This window comes from Peromyscus maniculatus, chromosome 2 (assembly GCF_049852395.1).
Source record: "Peromyscus maniculatus bairdii isolate BWxNUB_F1_BW_parent chromosome 2, HU_Pman_BW_mat_3.1, whole genome shotgun sequence".
NCBI lineage: Eukaryota > Metazoa > Chordata > Mammalia > Rodentia > Cricetidae > Peromyscus > Peromyscus maniculatus.
In genome coordinates this window covers 37,406,391-37,434,054 of record NC_134853.1, presented here as the reverse complement: position 1 = coordinate 37,434,054, position 27,664 = coordinate 37,406,391, and the positions used below count along the sequence as shown (strand labels likewise).

The 27,664-nt window shown below is 40.0% G+C and overlaps 1 protein-coding gene and 1 pseudogene across 8 annotated transcripts in view; both read right to left on the bottom strand.

Annotated features, from left to right (window-relative positions):
- Plag1 (PLAG1 zinc finger) overlaps positions 1–27,664 on the bottom strand; it is a 44,044-nt gene that overhangs the window by 6,332 nt on the left and 10,048 nt on the right. The window contains exons 2-5 of one of the 8 annotated variants that reach the window (XM_076563952.1): positions 11,064–11,168; positions 6,882–6,972; positions 3,519–3,617; positions 323–681 (exon numbers count right to left, since the gene is read on the bottom strand). In XM_076563952.1, the coding sequence (XP_076420067.1) occupies positions 323–564 (242 nt within the window). In that variant the 5' untranslated portion in view covers positions 565–681; positions 3,519–3,617; positions 6,882–6,972; positions 11,064–11,168. The other 7 variants (XM_015986284.3, XM_076563955.1, XM_076563954.1 and 4 more) reach the window with 7 other exon arrangements.
- LOC121827110 (forkhead box protein H1 pseudogene) lies at positions 21,995–22,633 on the bottom strand (annotated as a pseudogene).

Genomic DNA, 27,664 nt, shown 5'->3' with positions numbered 1-27,664 from the left:
TGGTTTTTAGCTCTCATTACAAAAGTAAACAGGCAAGATTGAACACATTCATGTAATGTTCACACCCTTTTCATCGTAGAAATTTCTCTTCACAAACGGAAATTCTACTCTCATTAAGCATTTTACTTAAAAAAAAATCCAAAGACACTAATACAGAAGTATGTGACTTAGAATACTTCAAGCTAGCCAATGTCTAATCTACTTAACATTTCCTCTCTGCAACTCAGCTGAGAAATGTGTATACAGATACACACACTTACAATGGCTTCAGACGGCCAACACAAGAGAAAGGATAATCTGAAAGACAAATAGAGTGTAGTACCTTTGTAATTTGTACTTAGAAACAAAGGCCTTGGTGCAGTCTTGTTGTGTGCACTTGTAGGGCCTCTCTCCTGTGTGAGAGTAGGAGTGAACCTTTAATTTCTCAACACTGTTAAAGGCCTTGTCACACAGTTGGCAAGGGAAGTTTTTTCTTGGTTTGGTTTCACCACGCTTACGTTTCCCTGAAGGGGCTTTCTGGGTATCTCTTACTTCTGACAAATCACCAGGAATGACAGTGGCCATCGCAGCCTAAACCAGGCCTTCTTGTTGGACACCTGGGAACTGCCCAACTCCACTAAGTGATATAGCTTTAGGTGGCTTCTCAAGTTTCATGTGGTCGTAAAAGAAAGCAAAAAGGGACTGGAAAAAAAAATAAGAAACAACTAGTTTGTAACTAAACTCAATTAAAAAATTATTTGCTTTGTGATGCTTTTGAATTAAAAAAGAAACCATAAAATGGATTCAGCTGGTCCAATGTAATATCTGTAGGTTTCTTTGTATTTTCCAAAACAGATAGATATAAACGCATTGCTCAGAATGAACAGTTAATACATACCCTGAAATTGCACCTGACCAATGCTGGACTTAGCAGAACAGTAGTGAACTCAGGAACTCTCAGAGCATGATTCTAAAGGTGGCACCAGACATTTTGCTTTTAGAAAACACATCTTACAGCTGAACAACCACAGCACTCTGTGCACATCACTCTGGTGCACATGGATTACATGAACACATACACACTTAGAGCACCTGGTACTTTGCAAACCACTGAGTTCAAGGAAGGAAGCACACGAAGCCCAGATACTACAGGAAGAGAAAGCACCACCCGAGTCAAACTGACCCTTTAAACCAGTGCTATAACACTCTATAAAGAGTTTCTGAGTCAAGGGTGGAACTGATTCATTTTCATAACAAATATTAAATGGTAAATCCCTTTGATACTATATGAGGTGAACACTGCATCAGATCCTTGTCATTTGGGGGAGTATGGTTAGTTTTCCTCAACTGTTTCTACGTCAGAGAGAAGATTATTCTTACTGGGTGCTCTAATGTTAGTAAGAAGCCAGAGCCATTGGAGTCAGCGACTGACGCAACTGAACCTGAGTGTGGCACGCCTGTGGAGAGTTCTCACAGTGCACAACATCTGTGCAAAAATGCATCATCCTAGAGGTGTTTCACTCTGAGTTTCAATTCATTACCAGTGCTGTGAGAAAAAAATGAAGTATATGTTGTGTAACAAAGAGTATGACGTTAAGTTTAAACGAAATAATTAAAACTAAATAGAAACCTCCATAGATAAGAAATAGTTAATATAATTAACTCTATTTCTCAGAGTAGGAAAATCAACTCCTCAAAGACTTTACTACGATGTAAGTTAAATCAGTGGTTCTTAACCTCCCTAATGCCACGACCCTTTAATACAGTTCCTCATGTTGTGGTGACCCCAACCATAAAATTATTTTATTGCTACTGTAGAATTACAATTTTGCTACTACTATGAACTATAAGGTAAATATCTGATATGTGACACTGGTAGGGTTGTGACCCACAGGTTGAGAACCACTGAGTCAAAGGTTTCCTCAAGGTTTCTTACGGTAATTTAGAAGGGTTCTTCTAAGAGACCACAGAATGGTAGCATCTGTCACGTCTTTTAAAAGGATCTGATTATTAAACATAGCTAAAAGAATTTGTCATTCTCTTGTATATTTTAAAGAAAAGAAACAACTTCCTTATCTCACCTGTGTTTTGGTATTAAATTGACACATGCCTTTACATAATTTGGTGTGTTACACTCACTTTCACAGATTCCAGTTAAATTTTTTCAGGAATTCTAAACACCCACATCTGGTAACACGTAAGTGTCTGTCACATCTTTTTGTATTTTAGCACAGAGGCTGTCCGTAGAAGACTAAACAGCAGTGAGCCATTATTTTGACTAAAGCAATACAGAATTCAGGCAAGCTAAGCACACAGTTTCTTCTTTTTAAGACAGATATAGGCCTTTGCATTTTTCTAAGTATCAGCAAGTTCCTCTTGAAGTTAACAAATGATATTAATATGATGCAACCAGTATCACAATAATGATGCAGCTGTTAGCTCTGATACCACAGCAAGGATGCAGCTGTTAGCTTTGGTATCACAGCACTGATGCAGATGTTTTGATACCATAGCATGGCTATAGGTGTTAGCTCTGACATCACAGTATTGATGCAGTTGTTAGCTCTGACATCATTGCATAGATGCAGCTGTTAGCTCTGACATCACAGTATTGATGCAGCTATTATCTCTGACATCACAGCACTGATGCAGCTGTTATCTCTGACATCACTGCATGGATGCAGTTGTTAGTGCTGACATCATTGCATGGATGCAGCTGTTAGCTCTGACATCACAACATGGATACAGCTGTTAGCTCTGACATCACAACATGGATGCAGCTGTTAGCTCTGACATCATAGCACGGATGCAGCTGTTAGCTATGGCTGTGGATTTTCTGAAGTTCAAAGACTTGTTCTTTTCCTGTTATGAGCTCATTCAAAGGACAGATGCTTTGCCTTCCTCCACATTAGATGTAAATAGCTACTCTGAAGACTAGTAATGACAGTAAATTAGTATAAAGCCTTAATTTTCATTGTGATTTCCTCACTTGATGCTTTCATAGACCTATGAAACTATAAGACTATGAACAAGACAATCATTTTCCAACTGCAGAATAAAAAGGGAATGCAAGGTGTCTAATTAGGTCTGAAAACTGGTCATAATTACCACTGTAACAACACAGTTGTGATGCTGAGAATTCCAGAAGAGAAAAGCAACTTTAATGTAACCCCTCCCTGTCAAAACATTAAAAGGGCATCATGAAACCACACACAAGCATTATCATAGTAAATTGACGATACTCAATATGAAGTAACAAATGGATGTTTCTAGATGTACATACTGAGCAATGAGGAATTGCACTGATACCAAATATTACACTTTTCTAAGACCAGCTGAAAATTTTCATGGCTGATAATGCTTTTATATTTTAATCCATTAAAAAATTCAAATTACTTATCATAGGTACACTTAAAATTTTAGGATAAATATAAAGTTGCAAACTTAGTATCAAATAGAAATTATATTAACAATATATTTATCAACCAAATACTTTAAAGGCACATGCACAGAACTAGTGATTTTTGTTCAATGCATACCTGATTAAGGATGGAAAAAGCCTCAGACTTTGATCTTAGCCAGTTCCATTAACTCTTCGTGGAAGAGAGCAGAATCCAGCCCTTCCCATTTTGGCCAATCTATGAAGAAGTAAAAAATGAATGGATTCTAGTATAAATGAAACTAGAGTATAAAGGACAGAAAATAAAGCATGAATGAACTGCAATTTCATAGCGCATGCTCCATTCCACGCTGCTGAGTCGTGCGTTAATTCCCACCAACTGCTTATTTTGATTAGTTGTAAGCACACTTTACATGACCAAATAAATGCACAAATAAAAAAAATAGTATTACCTAGAAAAAAATGCCAATTTGTGATGCTGAATGATTCCCCACTTGTTAATAAAAAAGAAATCTAACCCAAAGAAATGGCTATTAAGGTTACTGACTCTAAACAAAACTGGTGAAGATTCATTAAGCTTAATATAATGGAAGACACAAACTTAGTTTCTTCCAGGAGAGTGCCTCTGGAAACCTGATCTCAGCACTGCCACCCACACTGCCCACACTTGTGACTACGGCTTCTTAGAATCACACTTCTATTTGCAGAAATGCCAATTTAAACTAAAGAATGGTGTAAAGATGGCTGGAATGTAGCAACCACTCTGCTGTTCAGGTTCCAGGTACATATGAGTCAAGTTAAATATAGGTTTGCTATAGGAGGCAGGTATCAGGGAAAAGGCAATATTTGTTGCATAAGACCATTGCTGAAAAACCTTAAGATATCTTAAAGATGTCTGTTAATAGCAAGGTCTTCAGCAGACTGACAGCACAGATACAAACTGTGTTAATATTTATGAATGAAAGAAAAGGCAAGAATAACAATGGTATAAAGTAAAAAAGACCTACATTTATTAAAGAATATAAGGCAAAGGTGGTTAGTAAGCTGTGATTATTTTTAATTAAGTACACAGAAGTATTAATTAGAAGAATTTGAGAGGTATAATAAAAATCAAATACTTAAAAACCAGTAACAAAAGGATATGTCAATGACAGGTTAGGTTAAAAAATTTTCAAAGTTGTATAACAAGCTAATATTTCTTAAAATCTTCACATACTTTCAGAATTCCATGATATGTAAAGATGATATACAAAAAAAATATTTAATAGAGGACATTCAAGCATCATTACAAAATTACTAAGGGTATATAAGAAACCAGTATTATCCTCATTATTTAAATGAAAAATAAATTTTTAGACAAATAAAGATATCTTTAATAGTTCAAGCAAAAGCCCCATTTTTATAAGGCATAGGACATGCATAAGTGAAAGAACATCGAAATTGCAAAATAGCAAAATTAGTTTTGTCAATACTTACTTGCCCAGGACACACACTGAGTATTTGGTGTGGTAATTATGAATATAAAAGATCATTTTATGTACTATTATCTGAATGATGTAAATACTTTTTAAATAGAGTCTTTACATCTTTATCCTGTCCCTGCAATCAATGACCCAAGATTGCCACACTATGTGATGGTGTCTGTATGGTCAGACTTCTATTCTACTATGGTCTTTGATAGGGCAAGACAGTGAGCTCGCCTGCATGTAGATACATCCTGTCATTATATTTAAGAGTTCAGAAAGGTCAGTGCTACCTTTTCCCTATGAGAACTGCCAAATAAAATTTCCAAAAGGATGAATTAATAAAAAAAATTAAAAGACAATTTGCAAGGTAAAATTTTAAGTACTTTAATTAATCATTAAAATAATTAGCATTTTTGAGTGCGTGATTTGAGTAGAATTAAATCTAAAACCAAAGTTGACTAGCAAATAATAAATCTGTGTACTTTTTGTTATAAATTTTACTGCCTTCTAAACATTTTCATAAAATTCTAGTTACGCTTAATTGTGTAGTGGCATTTTATAACAGAAATGCTTTAGTAGCTAAGTATTTCAAACAGCCCACAAATATAACTGTCTACAAATTACCTCCATTATCTATATCTTATATCCAGAAATAAAATTATAAATAAATAAAGTTACTATGGTAATTTAGTTTATCTTAAAATATAACTCCTAAGTTTAGTTAATTTCTTTAAATTTTACCCTACTTTGAATTTTTATTAGTTGACAAATAATTTCAAAGAACTGCTCATTATTTTCTCAAACAAAGGAAATCAAGAGTTGATTAGAATTATTGGACAGAATAAACATAAAAAATAAATACAGCATATATATATATATATATATATATATATATATATATATATATATATGCACTCCTAACTAAAATGTTAACTAAACTGATTGGTGTATTCTCTTTTATGGGCCCAAGGGGTGGAAAAGTGGTAGTATTATTACTGCTCTAAAAAGTCTGTAAAGAAAAAAAAAACCCTTATAATCATGTTTTTTTTCTAGTTAAAATAATTTATCAAACATTAGTTACATTATTTGAAATGATGAAAATTCCTCTGCCTTTGTCTGAGGAATTGTAAAAGAAGGTGGAGAATACATCTACTCATGCTACGCTGGGTAGTAAAACATTTCAGAACACAACCTCAGCCTCAGCAGACACACTTCCTCTACCCCCTCCAAAGGCAATTCTGCATTCAATAGTAGCAGTAGTCAGGGGAAAGATTATATGCTTGGTCACAAAGGTTCATCTTCTTATGTTTTATTTTATTCGTAGGAAACAGTGGCTCATGAAGAAAAATAAGAAGCAAACAAATCATACATCAAAGGGCTTACTGAAATTGATTTCTATGAGATGTCAAAACAGTGTTTGTATTTTAAATCCCATGGTTCTGAGAGTTGCTTTGTTAAAAGTTACGAAGCTTGAGTGACACTTACCTGCATTAATAATTTTTTCATTTAAAAAAGTCAAGTAGATTTTGCTAAGAGCAGATACTATTAGTCATCAAACTTTTGCTATCACTTATACTAATCATAACAAACCATTAGTTCACAATTCAGAAAGATGTCAACATGTGTTTAAAACATTTTCCATAAGGAATAAATAGGGTCGATCACAACAGGAAACTTTGTAGTGTTAAAACTTTATACGTATGAAACACTAATAAAATCTTGAATAATATGAAGGAGATGAACTAGATTACACAACTGAATACAATTTTGAAGGAGGCATACCACTGTATTTGGAACATTGCTTCAAAACGTCATTAATCCTGTATAACTTGGAAATTTTTATCAGTCAGCTTTCAGTCTACAGAGTCCCTTGCTAGTGAAGAATAAAAAACAATCTTGCAATTACAAAGACTTAAGACAGGGTAATGGGGTGAGTATGATCAAAATGCATTCTATACATATATTAAACTGTCAAAAAAATTTAAAATTAAAAAGAGAAAACAAATGCAAAAATCAATCAAACAAACAAAAAAGACCTTCAGAGAATGAACAATCAACTGTAGGCAGCTCGGGGCAGGGTCAGGCCAGTTTTATTCACTGCGTTTCCCATAAATGACAGTAAAGTAACTGTTGAATGAACAAGAAAGATTAAAACAGGGTAAGTGCTTACCACTAACATTACGACCTGAAGGCTTGCTCATCATCATAGCAGACAGAAGACAGCAAATACATATTCCAGTCCAAGATAAATACTAGCACTTACAGTAATTTAAAAGCTGTTCAAAACATTCATTTTGCCAGCATGATCTGACTGATGATATTCTTACAGAACTAACTGGCATGTGAAGACAGCATCAATCCAGTCCCACTCTTAATAAAAATTCCTAGAGTGAAAACATGCCTGGTACCTGTGCTACCTGGCCTGAAGTAGAAAAGATGGTGAGACACTTGGGTGGAGTTAATTATATCTACAGAGAACAGAGGAGCAGAAAGCCCTGCAAAGCAGGAAGCAGAGCTAATGTACATATTTAACTCACCTGAATTCTGGGTTCTCAAGAACTCAGCACTGAGACTTGAGCAAAATCACAGCACTTATTCTACATTAGGTTAACAGTTAAGTAATCAGTAAAATTGAGGATGCCTTTTGAAAATTTTCTACATTTGATTTTTTGAGTAACTTGTCAAAATGTTAAAATGTAGTTCTACGATAATCTTTTTCAACTCTACCACAAAATTAGCCCTCATTATATCTAGAAGCATCTTATATTTAATATAGAGCAAAAACTTCAATGGCTTATCTTTTTGTTTTTTAAGGACAGGTAGGGAAATGTCCAGGTTTCAAACTTGGCACCCCAAAGTCCCCAGAAACTCTACCACTAGTCTTCAATGCTTGCTTTCTGCTTACACATGCTCTAGAGGGCCCACACAGAACACCAGCCATCCAGGAACATGGGGAAGTCAAACAAATGTGATTTTTAATTCACAAATACTTGTCTTGGTTATTTATATTATGGAGCAAAAAGCCCACTGAATTAAAGAGGATTAATGGGCTGCAACACCGGATCAGCATGTATGTCTTACGTGCATGGGAGATCCTCTATGACTGCACATCTTTATGAAAATGAAAACCAAGACATACAGAGTATACTAGGTATTTCTCACTTTGTGTAGGAAAATTAGTACTTGCAAACGGGAAACAAAAGAATTGTGAAAGAAGAAGTGATAACGGAGAGCAGGAGGAGCAGATAACTGCAATTACAACAATGCAAAGAAAGAGTGTTTAGTCAATACTAGTAACTATTTTTAAGAGGATTTTCTGGGCTTCTAAAAATGCACGAAACATTTCCATATTTGCCAGGCAGCTACACTAGAAAGGAGGTGACCCACAGGTCACTTTCCTGACGTGATGAGCTCATTCTTACCACCACTAACTGCACGAGTTGCTGGGGTGGGTACTGATCGACTACCATTCGCACCCTGCTGTCCTTAAACATTTAGAGTATGCTGTCTAGAATGAGTAGTTACCCAATGCAATTCAAATCCCAGAAACAGAACCTAGGTTTCATATCTGAACTCTCAGGCACTCACACCAAATCTGTAGATAAGCTCAGGAAAAGGTGGCATTCAGATGGAATGTAAGAAAAGTGCTAAGTAAAATCTTATTTACAAAAGTTCATGTGGAAAATCAGTTTTAAGCTATCTCAAAGTAGCATGCACTGTAAATGTAGGCCTGTGCTGTATGAAGAGGTATAAATACTGCCCAAGCTGCATGCTGATGCTCAAGGAACAGGAAAAATTCATGGACACAGAACCCAGTCCTCAGGGAAAGCTCTGTACCTGCCACCTGCCTGTTGGCCATGTGCTACACTGTGTGACTATCAAGGTTAAAAGTCACACCTAGGAACAAGACTTCTCTTTATTCCCACATCTCTGAGGTAAACAGGATTAGTTTTAGGGAACATGTCAAGAGACCTAGCATGCTGTAGTCATCTGATAAATTTTATTAATTTGGGTTTTTTGTGTGACAGGGTTTCTCGAACTCACAGAGATACACCTGCCTCTGCTGGATTAAAGGTGTGTGCCACTATTACCTGGCTCTATCTGATAAATATTTGTTGAGAAGAACTTTAGTTCCTGGTAATGGGACTTCAAGAATCAGAGCAACCAGGCAAGCATGTTGTGAGCTCTGGAAATATCAACCAGTTGTAAAGCAGGACCAGAGAAAACTTAATGCAGTTAAATGGTTAGTGTGCTCTGGCAGAAGGGACAGCTTGATGTGCCCAGGATGGATATGGGCCATTGGAGAGCCATACTACTTCTGCATCTCAGCAGGTAGCCCTGATGAGACAAAGTGAAAGCAGAGGACTCAGGCACATGCTATTCATTCAGACTAGACAGGCTTGGAGATTAAATGGTGGGCATTCCAGAATCTGTCCTCACATGTTCTGTCCTAGTAACCCCATAAGCACATGTGCCCTGTACTGATCATGATGCACTGTTTGGAAATAAATGAGAGTCTTACAGTAAGAAAAATTATTTAAAGCAAAATTCCAAATCCTTTTACAAAGAATAATCTTCATGTAAGGTTAAGATATGAGAATGACTATGGGAGGCCGGCTCCCACCTTTTCCAGGGTTTCTATGAGGAGGAGAGGGAGATAAGAAAATATTAGGTAGAAAGAGACCTAGATGATGAGAGGAAAGACAGAAACACAGGATAGCTTTGGGAGGACCTGGGTCAATACCCAATGGCCTCTTCTGCCTCTTCAAAAGGGCTTTTTATAACAATGCCAAAGGGTGAGACAAAGGACCTCCCATTACTAGATCAAAGCACACCGCACAGCCAAATGTACACCCTTCCAAACACCTGGCAACCACGCCCACGATCAAATCATCCCCTTATGCAGCCCTGCTGGGTAAAGCAAGCTCAGATTCTTGGACCCTGAGTAAGTTCTCACTAGGAAACCTCTGTGGGTCTCTACAGATGACACTGAAAATATGAGAGAAAAAAATTAACTGATTACAATACAGGAAAGTCAAAAAAAGTAAAATTTGCATGGAGTGTGGTTCAGAAAAATTAAGTATTTTTCCTTTTTCTAGATACTAAAAATACTACACTAATTGGACTTAGTGGAGTTAGAATTATAACAAATAATTCTAAAAGGAGGACATGAGTTAGGGAGGGAGATGTGATTCAAAGTCCTAGGAGGAACTGGAATTGGGGGTGGTAGGTAGATATGATACACTGTATACATGTACAAATTTTCAAAAAATAAAAACTAAAAAGCCCCTATCATTACCAATAAAAATAAAAATACCTTCATTAATAAGTTTAAAAGATAACCCCACAAAACTAAAATAATTATTAACAATTTTATTAAAAATAGCTGCAGTGTAGAGATGGCTAAAATTTTATGCTAACTCAATCTTAAGGGTTTATTCTCCATAGAACATTGTTATTAAGATTAATGCTTCTTTAATTTGATTGATTGTTAATTCTTCTCATGTTTCTGAAAGCCCAGTTTCCCCAGGGGGCATGTCAGCCATAGATGACCAGCTTAGGAGTTTGAGCCCGTTGAGTAATCACTTTTGTCTTTTCCAGGCTCCTTATCCTGGAGCTATGGGGTCCTGGCCTCTAAACTACAGCCTTGTGCTTAAGGTCCTGCTGACAGACTTACCTGGCTGAAATCCACATGTGCTTGGGTTTCCAAATATTGCTATACCTTGATTCTGTGCCACTGAGGTATAACTACAGTTGGGAAATCTAGATACCTTCATGTGTCCTCTTCCCAACAATGGTAGGAAGTGGCTCTGGTCTCACACTGGGCTCTGTACTCTCTAGCAGTTGCTCCATTCCGGGGAGCAGACCTAATCTGCTTCTCCACCTGCCCACAGTTTATAAGAGCTTCTCAGGAGATGGAGTGCACAGTGTTTCTGCAGGGTAGTTTACTCATCTATGGGCTCTCTGAGAGGAGAAACAATCATGTTGTACAGAGGCAATGCATTCTGAAGCAAGAAAGCTGTTCTTTGCCTTTTATTTGCCACAGGTTTACTGAAGTCCTGCAGATCACAATGTATACTGTAAGCCCTAAGATCCTAAGTGGCATGCTTATTATGTGGCATGCTTTTCAAAGCTTTTACTATTAGCTTACTTAATTAAGGACAGGGAATAAATGATGACTTTGAAAATCATGCCATATAATGATAAAAGCCACCTACCTGAGTCCCTGTTCCAAACTCTAGCAAGGCCACCTTATTAATAGACCATCATAGAGTGAAGCATTCTGGGTGCCCAATCCCACCAAGGCAGCACCGAGAGGCAACCTAGGAAGAAAAGAAGAATTAGTTTGAAATTTCAAAAGTCAGGTTCATCTGGTTAACGGCATACCAACCAGATTATTTTTCTTTCATTATCACTTATTCTTTGTACTTTATTGTGGGGGAGGATCAATCTTAAATCCTGCCAAAAGCAAATGTAAAACAAAAATATATTGGAAAGTAAAAAGTAAACAAATGAGTAGCTATAACTTATTTAGTTACCTTTGAACCACAGTTATCTAGATTATTTGTGTTTCATTCATCTATATTATAAGTTTGCTGGTATTTTTCAAATTGATCATGTATTTTCTTTTTCTGTGGATATTCTGAAGATATCCACTCTTCTCCATATCTTTGTCAAAAACCTTTTGTCCCACCTTTCTTGTTGTGAGCACAGACTAAGGAAGAATCATGTCCCGTGAGTGAGCTCACAAAGGACTGCTGATGGCCAGGGGTGGAGGCAGAACAAGGATACACGCTCCTTCCTCAGGCCAGACCCTCCTTCAACAATATAGGAAGAAAAATCAAGTACACCACCTGTGCAGTCAGCCTTGGTACGTCATGATTGCAAATTATGAAGACCGACAGACCTCTAGGAGCATAATCAAGACAGAAAAGGGAGGCCCCAAATTCTACATAGAAAATCATCTGCTTCCTATCTGGAAATAAGAGCCAATGCCCAGTTCTACAGTTACCACTCCATTAAGATGAGTATTTGATACTGATGTAGTAAATATTACCAACACCCATTATACACAGTACTGATCTGATCTACCTGGGTACTAACAGACATGATTTCTGTTCTGTAGGAGTGTGCAAATTGCCATGAGGTGGCACTGGTGAGATCAGTGAGAAACAATAGTATATAGTACAAGTGCCACAGGAAGTCCCAGGAAGAAAAGAATACTATTCATTTTTTCATGACTTGCCTTGAAGAATATTCCCTTAGGAACCATCGCCCTGCCTCCCCTCAAAAAAAAAAAAGTATGTGTATTTGGGGATTGACAGGTTGGAACCACCAGTCACTGGATTCTAAGATGACCTCTGGTTGTAGTGTAATGTTGCTTACACATTTTCCAAGGACCAAGCACCAAGGCTGTGGAAATGTCCACATGCATGTACTAATGAAAGAATCAGGGACTTTGGAAAAACGTGGACACAATGGAAGCACTATGAACAACAAATACTTGGGAAGGCAGGAGGAGAGGAGAGGGTGTTCTCTTGAATGAAAGCTGTGACCAGAGTAGCAGCTCAAAGACAAGGTGACAACCAGCAAAAAGGTCATTCCCCAGAAGAAAGACTACTTCTGTGTCAGCATTCTCAAAGCAGTAAGATAAGTAAGAGGGGAGTCCGAGGCAGTGCAGCCTGCACTCAGACATAGGCAACCAACCGGACCCCAATGGCTACCACTAGGAGATAAAACCACAGAATTTCACAAGGAAGAAAGGAAAAGGTGGTAAAACTAGAAAATGAGGGTATTAAGAGCTATAGAACAACTCCAACATTGTCAAGCAATAGCCATTTGGGGAGAAGGACACTCACGTTAGCAATAAGAAATATGGGCAGCAGGGGAGGGGGGTAAATAATGGGAGGAGGGGCAGCAAGGAAGCGGGAAAGAAGACTGGCTGCTTGGTGGTGAAGGGCTTCCGGGAAGATGATGTTTTCTTTCATGGCATCTAAGAACTTCTTTCATAGCATTTAACAACAAGGGAGCATTTAACAACAAGAGTGGGGAGATAGGGCAGGAAGGGAGGGGGAAGAGGAGAGAAGAGAGGGAAAAGAAGAAGAAGGAAGGGGAGAGGGGCAAGAAGGGTGAGGAAGGAGGAGAGAGAAGGGGATAGGAAACTAAAGGGAGGAAGATGTTTAAGCTCCTTTCTATTGCTGTGATAAACTACCTTGACAGTACAACTTAAGGCTGGTTTATCTAGGTCATAGTTTGAAGGTACAGTCCATCCCATGGGGGTGTCATGGCAGCAGGAGCTGGAAAAGGTTGGTCCCACTGCACCCCCAGGGAGGAGGCAGTTGGCCATGCATGCTGTACATACATTCCTGCTCTTTATATACTCTGAGACCCAAGCCAGGGAATGGTGTCATCCACTTTTAGGATGCTCTTCCCACCTCAGTTAACCCAAACAACATGATTCCTCACTGCCCAGAGGGTAGATAACCCCTCACAGGTGTGCCCCATGCTTGTTTCCTGGGTGATTCAGGTCTTGTTAATAACCAACACTAACCATCCCAGGAGGGGAGGAGAGGGAGGAAAAGGAGGAAGAGTCAGTAAAAAGATCAGGAGGCTGGGTATGTGTCTGAATGTGATCAAAATATAGGGAAGGAGTTGTGGAATGAGAATGGGAGAAGACCAGCAGTACTGGTTTGGAGTAAGAAAACTGGCTTCTCTATACTGACATGGGGGTAGATACATCCATCTGCAGAGCTTTTCTTGTCCCAGAATGAAGAAACTCAGTTTCCTCATGTTGGCCAGGGCTGAACAGAAGGGTCCTGTTTGTAGCTTAACAATAAAGAACAAGGTAGTAGACAGAGGAAGAACAGGGTGAGCCAGGACATCCTCCAGTTTTATAAAACAATAAACAGAACTTGGTACAAAGGACTCAATCTCTTAGTTACTGCTGGTGGAAGACTAAACTGTTGAATCTTTCCTGGAATACACGTGGAAATAAATAAAGTTCTTTAAGATACATACAATAGACTTGATGTAGCCAAATACATAGACTTGATAAACTAATTTTGAAAGTTAATGCGCGCTCTCTCTCTCTCTCTCTCTCTCTCTCTCTCTCTCTCTGACTTAAGCATAGAGTCAAAGTATATTTTAAGAATAAAATTGATAATATTTAATAAAATGGATGGAAGTCAGTGTCCATGTGACAGAATAAATATGCAGTTATTAAAACCTACCAAGTTTAAGATCATGAAATTATATGGAAAAAAGCAGCTAAAGATTGAATATATTAGGTCACATGGGAAAACATAAAAATGTTAATTTCTAATATTTATTTTTATTTTTAAGTGTGTGTGTGTGTGTGTGTGTGTGTGTGTGTGTGTGTGTGTGTATACAAGTGTCCTCAGAGGCCAGAGCAAGGCTCCCTGCTCGAGCCAGAGTTACTATGAGTAGTTGTCAGCTGTCCAATGTGGGTGCTGGAAATTTAACTCAGGTTCTCTATAAGAGCAATATGGCCTCTTGACCTCCAAGGCATCTTTCCAGCTACCTCATCCCACTCAGACCCATTCACGTACTTAGGTAACTTATAAATAAAAGACTGGCAAGATAAAGACTGAATATTCTTCTATATTACCAAAATGTCTTATTTTTATAATTAGCATATTTTATTTTTACCAAAAACTATGTTTTCAACAAATGCCACTGGAAAAGTTAATGTCCATATACTAAGAAATGAACTGAGTCATACTTTAAACCATATACAGAACTATACTCTGGGTTGGATCACAGACTGAAATATAAGATTTAGTTTCTGTAAACCCGTTATAAAAGTTTTAGAAGAAAATATTAGAAATAAAACTATCTGTGAAGAGGAGGAAATTGTCAACACCAACAAAAGCACAAACCTTAAAACAGCAAATTGGTAGTGGATTTCAGCAAAAGTTAAAAATGATATTCAAAAGACATCACCAAGAATAGGAAAAGCTAGGGAGCTAGAGGACAAACAGAAACTTTATGGAGTGTCTATCTGATAAAGAACTTGTATCTACAAAAAAAACCTTCCAAAACTCTAGAAGATGGCAATAATTCAATTAAAAATGAATAATAATAATAATAAAGCCAGGTGGTGGTGGTTAACCCCTTTAACTCGAGAGGCAGAGGCAGGCAGATCTCTGGGAGTTTGAGGCCAGCCTGGTCTACAGAGCAAGTTTCAGGACAGCCAGGACTGTTACACAGAGAAACCCTGTCTCAAAAAACAAACAGCTGGGCAGTAGTGGCACATGCTTTTAATCACAGCACTCTGGAGGCAGAGCCAGGTAGATCTCTGTGAGTTCGAGGCCAGCCTGGTCTGCAGATCGAGATCCAGGACTGGCACCAAAACAACACAAAGAAACCCTGTCACAGGAAAAAAACAAAAAACAAAAGAACAAAACAAAACAAAACAACAACAAAAAACAACACACACACACACCAACCAACCAAACAAACAAATAAACAAAAAGAATAAGAGACATTAATAGGTATTTCCTCATGAAATATATAAATGGGTGCTGGAAAGATATCTCAGCCATTAAGAGCACTTGCTGCTCTTGCAAAAAATCTAAGTCTGGTTCCCAATATCCATTATCAGGTAGCTTACAACTACCTCTAACTCCAGCTCTAGGGGATCTTGTGCCCTCTTTTGACCTCTGTGGGCACCTGCACTCACATGTACATACTCCTGCATAGATAAACACAGATAATTGAAAGTAAAATACTATGTTTTAGAAAGGAAAAATATACAAATGGCAAAAACTAACCCTACATGAATAGATGTCTGGCATCACTGCTATCAGGAAAATGCAAATTGTAACAGTATGACCATACCATGGTCCTAGGCGGCTGACTGGGTTGGGCAGTTATTGTGCAACAGGCCTCTCAGAAACTGTATCACAAAGTGGGCACACCCGTAATGAAAAGAAGGTAACAATGATGCAATTCATGTTGAGAACAGTTGTTTGTGGTTTCTTAAAAAGTCAAACATGCACCTGCCATGTGACAGTCATTTCATTTCTATCTACTTATACAGGAGATAAAAGCATACATCTTTACAAAGACTTGTGCATGGATATCCAAAGCAGCTTTATTTTAATAGTCAAAATTATATATAAACCAAATGTGGACACAATCCACTAGTAAGCAGCAATAAGGAATGAACAACAGATATTTGCAGAAACTTGAATAAATCTCAAAATAGTTAATTATGCTCGTTGAAACAAACCAGGCCAGAAAAGGCACATATTGTATGGTTCCATTCATATTAACAGATGTCTAAAAAATGTGAAATACACTACAATGACAAGACAGGAGGTAGACAGGGAAGGATCAATCACAAAGACTGTAAATAAGCCAGTAGGAATGGTAGAAACATTCAATATGAGCTGCAGTGATGGCCTCACAGTGGTCCAAATGGTATACTGGGTGCTTCACATCTGTCTACTTTTATAGACACAAACTACACCTCAATAAAGCCAAGAGAAAACAGAATGGTGTATTTGTACTGAAAATATCAATGAAGAGAAAAAACAGATCTTGAGATGAATTCACTGAAATCTCAAGAGAAAACACTCTAAGAATGGACAATCTGGAATCTTTACAAGGATATGGCTCAAAGTGACTAAAATATCTCCTTCCCATTCCGAGGGGGAGACAATGTGAGGAAATTCAGTATAGCTGTGAGAAGCCTTCAGCCCCGAGTAGGAAGGACACACATCCAAGTGGATTTAGAGCCACATTCTCAGCTGTTCTACTCGGAGGAGCCACTGTGGCTCACCTGTTGCTTAGGAACCGGCCTATCATACCACATGATTTAAAGGGTCCAGGAATATACTCTAACTGGAATTGAGAGCTGTGGATAATAAATAGTTTTAGGATCTGTTCCATTTATTAAATACCAAGGAAGTGCCTGTTGCTGAGTCTAGGTGCAGTTTCTACACTGCTGTTTTAAATACTAGTTGTCTTGGACTTCTGCCATTTAATTTGATTTTTTTTAACTTTATACTTGTACAAAGGTGCACCCATACAAACCTTCTGACCTTACTTTCAGTATTTGATGAATGGCATGAGATGTTCAACACCTCATTACAAAACTGGCTTTGCATTTGGCGATTGTGCTCAGTGTAGGCTGATGTAATGGCTAAGGTGATGCTTGGTAGATAAGGCGTAATAAAAGCTTTTTCTGCCACAGTGAAACCCATTAATTTGTATGCTAACTTAAACAAATTTGAAAAATAAATTTTTAACCTGCAGGACTAAAAATCATTAAGCTTACAATAGGCTTTAGACTGTGCCCCATTCATTGCAGGACCTAAAGCATGTGTGTGCTCATCAGCAACAGCCTTCCAAGGAAAGCTATCCCACACTAACTGGAAGACATGTTCCACCAGGAGCATCTTTGTCTAGTTTTAAAACAGACAATATGTAACGTTTGATGTTTCTGCATTAGACTTCTATCATTTTTTACTTTAATTAACACCAGAGACTGGACAATCGTAATCCAAAGAACAAGTATGAGCCATACACAGGCAGGTATTCCAGAGCCAGGACAGGTGTGACCCAAAGAATAAGTGTGAGTCATACATAGCAGGTATTTCAGGTAGGAGGAATTAGAAACAGGGCTAGGTAACCGCAGGAGATATGTTACATTTCAAGCAAAGTGTAAGAGTTGGAGCTATGTGATTAGATGGCTGAAGGGGTCATGTTACCAGACACTGAACATTTAAAAATTATCCTGATCAATTATAAACTGCTCCAAACATAGGTACCTGCCCAGCTTCCTCCTGACATGTGCATACTGGCCCCATGCTCAGACTATTGAGAATGAGCTAATCTTTATGTGCCTTTGTTGCTTTTTGAAACAGAATTGAGTGGTCATTACCTCCTGGTTTCTAACTAGCTTAACTCCCCCCCCCCCCCTCCTTTAAAGGAACAAGTTTCTTAAAATATAAAACTGTAAACTCACTTTGTTACATTTGCTGACAGGTGATAATCAAAGTCACCAATCTAAAGCTTGGGGCTGCATCAGCTAAGGGCAGCCCCTTTCTAGCACCCAAAAACTCTTCAGTTTGCTCCATACCTCTTGGCCCTTTTCCTGCTGTGATATGGGGCATGCTGCAGAGAGTCATTTCATAATCTTAGACAGTGAATGCCTGGCATTCACCTTTGCATACCACTCCTTTAAAAGCTTACCTGAAGACGGCCCCCAACAAACATTCCTACCAGACCAGTGTAACTTTGGACAGTTTATTCTCTCCTAAAAATTGTATGTATGTATGTATGTGGCACTTGTAGAGGTCAGAGGTCAGCTTGTGGGGGCTGGCTCCCTCCTTTCACCACGTGCGTCTCGGGAATTGAACTCAGATCATCATGATTGGTGGCAGCCATGGAAAACTTAATGTAGTCTTCAGCATAGTCCTGGGGGCTCAATATACCAAGTTATTGTATTCAGTGTTCTACTCAGCAATCAGTGCTGTCCCACAATTTGTCCTGGAATGTACAGGACGAGATGGCTCAGTGGGTAATGGTGTTTGCTGAGCTCAGTCCCTGGAAACCATGTAAAAGGTAGAAGCAGAGGATCAACTCTACAAAGCTGTCCTCTGACTTCACATGTGTATCAAGATACATGTATGTGTCTTCTCTCCTGTATCATACACACATTCACACAATACCCCCTTCTCCCAGTACAGGCTCTTACACTGATCACAGTCAACAAAGAAACAAAAAGAACATTTCATATGAAAGGCTTATGCACTCAAAGAGTAAAGTGGGATTTAGTGAAGTAGCATGCTTATGACGCCATGTCTGTAAACAGGCAGGGTATATCTTGGGTTTTATGATAATGGCAGTCACAGATAAACCCAAATCACAACTAAAGAAACTGTTTTTAGTGAAATGGAATGGCAACTTGGGCAACAGCTTTGCCTATTCAGAGATGAACTTACCCTTGCTTGTAGCTTAGCTGTGGCTGGGAGAGGACTATTATGCCCTTTAAAACATACACCTGAGGTGCCTCTCTTTCACATAGCCCAGTGGTTCTCAACCTTCCTAAGGTTTAGAACCTTTTAATACAGTTCCACATGTTGTGGTAACCCCAACCATAAAATTATTTTCATTGCTACTTACCTGTTATTTTGCTACTGTTATGAATTGCAATGTAAATATTTGATATGCATGATGGTCTTAGGTGGCCCCTGTGAAAAGGTCATTCATCCTCCAAAGGGGTCGAAACTGCCACGTTGAGAACCACTGACAAAGCCCATTATCCTCCTCCCTGTACCCCCACATCCTGGTTAACTACTCATGATTATCCTGTGGCTAAGGCAAGAGATGGCCAGAGCTGTGTAGAGTTAACTCCCATCCAGCACATTCAGGCTGGCGGAGGTGACGTATGGACGGAAGTCACAGTGAGAGGTGAGGTCCAATATTAGAAAAGTGTGAATTTCCAATGAAGACTTCTACTATGAAGAGGGCTGTTCTACCAGAAAGTAATTTCTAGTTTTCAAACAGATGATGTGTGACATTTGGTGTTTCTAAATTATATTTTTATCATTTTTACTCCTTGCAAAAGACATTTCTAAACTAGATGCAATTTTAACTAAGTAAGTTTATATTAGCTTTACCTTGTCAAAAAGTCATTTTTAATACCAATATAGTGTATGTCAAACCTATAATACCTTTACATATTGGCCCCATTACTGGTCTTCTTTATCTTCTGAAAGTTTTACAGGCATTGATCATAAAGAAATGCTATGTGGACTTCAGCATTTCTATGTTTATATCTGAATACATAATAATTCTGGATGTAACTTTGTTTGTTTCTAAAGTTGTAAGTAACACATCGATAACTCTTGACTAACTGGATAAATGGGAAGCAGAAAAAGAGATAATTATGAATAAGCCAAAATTAGTTATTGATAGACACTTATTGGTGGTTCTTTAGCATGCTGAACAAAAATATAAACCTATGGTTTGATTCAGCTTGAGGAAGACGGAAAACAATGGCTTCAGAAGTAACATGAAGCAGCAAAGGAACTCTTGGGTCTATCCATAATGTTTTCAGTTGGCTCAAGGGATGGTCACAGAATATAAGCCCCATCAGAGTAAGGATCTTGCTCTTTACTGCTCATTTCTTTACACTCAAGTATTTTTTGAACAAATAAACAATAGGAAGAGGAAGGGGAAAAGGAGGGCTTTCTACCCTGTTGGCCCACCAGATGATGAAGAAAACAGTTGTCTCTACAAATGACTGAGAATTGAAAATTTGGAAATTCTCTGGACTTTCCATTGCATATCTAGCATTTAAGGAGATAAGGCCTTTTTCCTTGTCTTGGTCCATTCTCAACGAATACCAGGAAGCTGTAGTCACTGTGCCACCTTGTGGTCATGACTGGAAAGTTCATTTTTCCTTAATGGACCAGATAGTCCCTGACCCCTGCACAAAAAGTACCAAGGAATATACTAGAAGCAACTTAGAGATAAATCAATCAATGCCTATCATCCCAGTGAAGTCTAAAAGTGTCACTGGGAACACAACACTCTATAATCTACAGAGGAAGGTGTGCCAAAGGGGCACTGATGACTTATCCTTATTGACAACCAAAAACAGAAGACAGAAAACACCACAAAATAAACACAGGTTAGGTACAAAGAAAATTCACAGAAAGAACAGATGGCACACGTGTGGGATGGTGGTGGTGCTCCTGAGAGGAGGTACAGTAGAACAGGACCAGAACTGGTGTGTGCTGAGCATGATAGGAACGAAGCTTCCCTTGGTGGGAGCAATGGTGTCTTAGGGAATGTCAAGTAAGGCTGGAAAGGCCAAAGCAGAAGCAGCAGCTAGACTTGGTGGTGTGTGTGAAAGCAAACTCATCTGAGGCAAACAGGACACTGTGGTCTGGGTAAAAGGTTCAGCTTTTTTTCAACTTCAGGTTCCTCAGCTCTAAAGCAAGATAGATCAAATTGTACTGGCCTATTGTGGGCAGTAAGCGACAGTAGACAGGAGACGCATCCTATAATGAGGAGCAGTAGTAGCCAGTAGAATTTTACATAAGTTGAGCAAAAGTTAGTAAGGTGAAGACACTGAATGGCAATTTATTTAATAGATCCTGGGAAACTAGCAAGTTGATTTATTTTATTTTTTAATGTTGCAAATTACTGTTATTTCTCCTACCTCTATCACCCCCAAATCATGTAAGGCTCCAGTCTTTCATTTCCTAACCCTTTCCCCAAAAGGTGATACTCCTTCCCAGGCAATTGAACAAGGGCAAGACTTTAGGCTAGACTCATTTCTGCCTCTTCCTCCCCCATCCTAGAGACAGGAAGGCATGGTGACAGAGGAACAGATGGATGGCACAGGGGCCTGAGAAGATCAAGAAAAGAAGCACCACTCTATAGGCTGAGCGTTGTTTCTCCAGACTCAGTCCCTACATGTGGGAGAGGTGAAGCCATGATTGGCCAGGCCTATCATACCTAGCAGAGGCACAACCCTTTCTGGAGTAGCCCACTTAAAGTTGTGGATTTTCAGCAAGGCTGTACCTGGTGTTTTATAGCTGTGGCTAGGTTCCTACTTCTGATTCTCCATCACTCTGGTATCCATGGGTGGGAAGGAGAAGCAGTCCCAGCCTACCCTGAAGTATCATAGGCTGTCCCAGGAGAGGAGTCAGCCTGAAGCAAGGGCAACCAGGACCTAAGAGTGGCTGACACATATGCACAAATCATAGATGCTCTTGTTGGGTGGTACTCCCTGGAAGAGGAAATCTAAATTGCAGAGCTGATCTTGGGATTCAGTACCTACTGTCCAGAAGGTTGAAAATGGGCCTGTGGATAAGAGGTGGGAGGTAGTATGGTCAAGGGCATTATTACATTGGGGATGAGAAGGGTAAGAGGTAGGTAGCTGTCCTCACAGGGAGTCTCCACACCATCTGCTGGACATCCCAACAGGATCTAGGGAACCCTGAAATAAGTGAAGGGGCTAGGTGCCTTGCTATGAGGAAAGGGGGAAAGGCCTGATGATTTCCTCTGGAAAGTCCCACCTCTACTCTTGTAGGTCCTGGAGGGAACAGAGGGGCCACAGAAGGTTCTCAGAGGAGTTAGGGGGTATAGTATATAGCCCTTTGGATCAGCATGCTAGGACCATGTTGATTTCAGGGTCCTCTATCAGGAACTTGATGCTGAAAACCCTTCCTGGATGGTTGTGGAATCCTGGGAGGCTGACAGTGCTGGCCATGGAGCACGAAGGGGCTCAGGTCCTTGTCAAAAGCTGTGTGTGCCCTGGGTCTGCCATTGCTGGCACAGGGCAGTGCTCTGAAGGCACAGCACTTCTCTGGGATCAGGCTCATGCCCACCACCCAGAAGGCCCTTAACCTGGGCTTCACATGGTCTTTGGACACCTTAAGGAAGCAGGGGTTAGAGGAAAGGTTGTGGTGGATGGAGTCCTCCCAGCCCTCATAGTTGTCCCCGATGAAGGGGAATACTGCTGGACCTGATGGATGACCTGGGCCAGCTTCAGCCTGTGGATAGAAGTATGCGGTCTGAATTACCAAGGTGATCGCAGCCAATGAGGTATAGGTTTATCAGACCTTAGGTTATCTCTTCCTCCTCCTCTTGGGGGGCTTCGAGGCAAACTGTTTTGGGAGGGGGCACAGGCGAGGTTGTAAGACCCCAAGCAAGGGGGGCAGTCCTGGGCTGGGGCCTGGCCTATGAGAGGGCTCAGGGCAGTGAGACTGTGTGTGGAGGCTGGGTCTTAGCCTGAGGCCATGCTACCATGAAGGTTTTAAAGAGCAGGGTGAGGGCTGGGATGTAGCTCAGTGGTAGCCTAGCATGGGTAAGACCTTGCATTCAGTAGCCAGTGCTATAAAAACATATATAAACAAAGCTCAGAGTGGGTATGGAGAAGGGTGATGGTAGAGACACTTAAGACCTCAGGAGTGTGGGAAGGAACCCAATGCAGGGAATAAACAGGACAGAGTTAAGGTGAGTCCTTTTCTACCTTAACATGAACCTATAATGTCAAGGTACAACAATGATAGTGATGATCCTGAATATGGTGGAGAAACATGGGTTCTGAATAGCCAAGCATGCTACCAATGCACACACATCCAATGCTGTGGTGTTAAAGCATGCACCATGCACCTTCTGAGTTAGTCTTTTGGGTAAAAATAGTAAGTTGGACAATTGGATTTGGGGAACAGGGAAGATCAGCAGTCCCAGACTGATGGCAAATGTAATAATGACACCAAGGTGACTGTTCAGGGAAACAATGACAGCGATGGGTGAGAAAGCAAAAGCATAAACAATGTGGGTCATGTTGGAGGTTAAGATACAGACACTCTCATGTCCCACTTGGTCACCAAGAGTCTTTCCTAGAGGTCCAAATGGCCATGTGACTGACATGCTAAGGAAAACACAGGCATTTATCTTTCTGCCCATTCATTTTATACATAAGAATTTAGTTGAAGAAAATTACCAGAGAGGTAAACAATGATTTATGTACAAGACCACTTAAAAACTATAAACCTACCTGCCAACAACTGGGAGAAAGCTAAACAATTGTGTTTTTTTCCACAAAGATCTAGCTTTTGAAAAACAAAAGAAGAAACACATAAGGATACAGGAAGCTAACTTTATACAATGTGAGATGTTTTTGTTTGCAAAAAGTGCATTATACAAAAGAACATAATTCAATTTGAACAACTATTATAGTCCTCTAAAGAAAAATGCAAAGGAAATATCCATTCACATTTTACATACACTTTATGATAGGACCCTAGTGTTGCACTGGGAATAAGGTATCATTTTCTATTCATATTTATGGTATCCTGATTGCTTATGACATTTAACTCAGTATTACCTCTTCTAATTCATTCTTTTAAACTTTTTTTTTCCCCATAAGAGATTACCGGGAAGCACAAAACAGCCGCTGAATTTTATTAACATAGAGAAGCCATCACACTGTGTTAAAAAAACAAAACAAAAAACCCACCACAAAACCAATGAACAAAATTCAAAAGTATTAGAAATGCTTCAGGACAAAACCAAAAACAACTTCAACAACTATTAAGGGGGATTATGGGGAAGGAGTAATGTGTGGGCTGAAAGAAACAAGGGAATTGTCAGGTAACTGTAGGCCTGGGCTTTACTAGATTCGAATCATGCAATTGCTAAAAGGATTAAATGTTAGCCAAGAAGATGTGAATTTGGCGAATTAAGGATAGTTGGTAAGATTGAGGAATTCTTGTTTGAGGATGTAATAGTTGCACTGTAATCACACCTTTAGAGTCTGTACTTTTGGGGAATACCAAAAACACAATACAAATAACATGAAACAATCTCCCATCAAATGGTCTCCAACAGAGGGCTGTATCCGTGTGGGGTGTGGCTGAAGCAAGCCTAACTTCTGCACTGCTATAAAAAGTGGTCTGGGTACAAGAATTAATTCTACTACTTTCTCAACTTCTGTCTATCTTCAAATCGGCCTACAAAAAAGAGTTCAAATGATCTGTAAAGGCAACATTCCCCTTAATGCTGTACAGGCAGCCTGTGTGTCTACAGGTTACACACCTCGTGGTTCTGTCCTGGAAGGTAATGGATAGTGATAATTTATTTACATGTATGATGTCCACTCTTCCAGGAACTGAGAAATGCCTACAACCAGTTTTGAGACTTTGACCCTGCTGTGAGGATCTCAGGCAAGTCACCTGATATTCTACTCTACTGAGGCCAAACACTTCTTTTCTTAGCATGAGATGGACATACAAGTAACGTTATAATACACAATTTCAGGAGTCATGGCCTTCCTCCAAAAGATGCTTTTTTTTTTTTTTTTTTTTTTTTTTGGTGGTGGGGGGCAATAATTATTCCTGGGGAATGTCTTCCTGGGCAGGTGATTTTTTATCACATAGCTCCTAACTGTTGCACAAGGTTTGTTCAGACTTTTCTTCACCACAATAGATCCTACAGATTGCACCAGAAATTCACTATATGCCCAGTTCTCAAAGAAAGAGAAGATAAAGCTGGTGGTACATGTCTTGCCCTCTAATGACAGATCAGGAGGAAAAGTAGATACACACAGGATGGGACAGAGCTTCCAGCAGGTAACAAGGTGGCTGTATACAAGGCAATATCACTACAGCTCAAAGAGCAGGCCAGGGATATATAGAAGAAGGGGCTCACTTGCCTCAAGGAGCTGTGCTTTTCATGGGGGTTATGCCTGAAGTAGAGCTTTCAAGGTGGTCCTGCCTCTAGCCATAGGGCAGAAGACCTCAAGATGAGTGAGAGGACAGCAGTCAATTATCTTGCAAAGGGCAACCTACACATGGCTCAAGAGCTCCACTTACCTCTGGATTGACAGTCCCCAAGGAGAGCACAAGGCATTTGCGAAGGTGGACCTCTAGCTGGTCCCCTAACTTGTTCCCTATGTCTCCAGTGTCTGAAGTTTCCCTTAACTAAAGCAGGACTGTTGTGTAGTTATCCTGCCAGGGTTTTCCAGGTTGTTCCTCATTATTCAAGCAACTATACAAAGATTCTTTTGTATTTGCTGCTGTCTCCAAGGGTCCTTGTTCATTCAGCCCCTCAGAACTATTCATCCTTGGATTCTTTCTTATAGCCTTCCTACCAGCTGTTAGTTTGAGGAAGCCCTGCTTGCAGTCTGAGGAGAGGATCTAGCTTAGTACCTGACTCAAAGCAGGTACTGAGCAGTCTGCAGTTTGCATAAAACCCAGGAGATGTAGGGAGTTGGCTTATATAGAAAGAAGCATGGAGGACCATGAGTGAGGTAGAGATAGTGGTTTTGTTAGCGTGAAGCTGCAAATAAAAGGAACCATGGGGAAGGAACCTGGTGCTCAGTGACAGTGTGTACAGAGGGGTAGGAGATCACAGAACCGCAAGTGTCAGGGAGTGCTAACACGTGGGTGAGCAAGGACAGGCGGAAGAACTGCACCATCAAAGGTAGTGACAAACTAGCAGGAGATAGGAAGGCAAGAGGCTGGAATTTACAGAGCGATGGCACTAAAGATCCACCCATGGTGACACTAGAAAGATGCCACTGGGTTTGGCTCCTGGGAAGGGATGCTATTTTCTTTTGTGATAGACTGGATGGCAAGAGATGGGGAGGTAAACAAGACCACATACAAAACACAAACTGTTTTCTCATGAAGTTGGCACTGCTGAGGAAAAAAGATACTTGAGGGGTTGGAATGAAGGTTAAGATTTGGGTTTTGCTTTGCTGATGGAAGACAATTTGAGCACAGTTTATAGGTACAGAGGAAGAACGGGGAATTCCAGTATGAGTATGAGAGGGCTAGCCTAAGTTAGGCTGGCGTAACAGGTTGTCTCCAGCAGCTCACCTCATGCCATGCACAGCCATATGGTACAGCCACCTCAGCTAGAGAGCTAAACAGCTAGATATACTCTCCCCAGGGTTCTGAAGAAGTGTTGGGCAACTCTACAGAAATCCAGAAGTAAAGGCATGCCGGGCAGGGACTGTACAGAGGGCACAGTCTGCTTTGGAAAGGGGCAGGATGCCTGGTGAGTCTTAGACAAAGGTGTCAGCAGAAGTTAAGGGTAGAGACTGCAGGGGGAGGACTGAGCACAGGGACTGAGGATCACTATTACCAAAGGCCCAGCTTGAAACTCAGTGAGTCTCTCTCCCAACTAGGACAAAAAACCACTGAAGAATTGATACAGCACAGCCCTTGTCTCACTGGCTATCCTCCCCTGTTAGGTTTTTGCCCACTGCCATTCTAATACTCAGCCACGGGTCAAAACTCCACTGAGCTGTGCACCCTTGCTCTAGGCCTATTCTGTGAGCCTGGCTCTCTTGTCCTTCCTCCACATGTCCACTGTGACTATGCACCTACAACAGAAGTGAAAAACTGCTATTCTGGTTCCAAGTGAGTGATCATGGGCAGTTTTATGATTAGAAGCCTGAGTCGTGGCTGACGTCTAAACTGCATGTTGTAGGGGTGCTGAGAATCAGGCATTATTGAAAATAAATGCCCAGAACTTTCTGGTAAACATGGACCCAATGGGGAATATCCGAGCCTTTCACATAGCAGAGGATCCCATGTCAAGGTGGGAGTATGTCACACATCTTCCTGCTCAAGTTCTTCTGAAATGAAGAAGCACCCTGAGTTTCCTAACTCCAAATCCTCTGCTTGAACAGCTCAAAGACTTCTACAGCACATGGAGCAAACTGTGAGGCAGGCCGTGAGGGCTTGCCCTGGTCAGACCCAGGCACACCCGTCTCCTCTTGCCTTGCACAGCTCCCTCAGAAACAGCTCTCCAGCATGGCTGTCTCGGTGCCCCACACAAGAAGCATACTTCTGCCCCTACTCCCGCTGAAACCACATCTTTCACCTAAATGTCGCTCCCTCTTTTTTCTTGCCTGCTTCTAACTCATGCCTTTCCCAAGGCCCATCTCAAGTTTCTCTTCTCCCTCCCATGAATACTGTAGTGTTTGGTATCTATATTATTCTCTGGACATTTAAAAATATACTACCTTTGTGTTCCTTTTGTACTTCTACCCACTGTTCAAATGGCACTTTTAAAAGCAAGCAAAAACTAAGGCAGTGAATATAGGTCCCCTAAGAGTGGCATGGGTACCTTTCATACTTTAGCTCTTACTTAGCACAAGAATAAAGTTGTAGTTGTCAGGATGCAAAGTAAAAACAAAGCCAATTATGTCTCTCACTACAGAATGGATCAATGTCAGATAACGATGATCATCCTGAGCAGTGGCATGGTTCTCTGCACTTGCGTGAAGGCAAGAAAGTTGCAGTCTATATTTTGA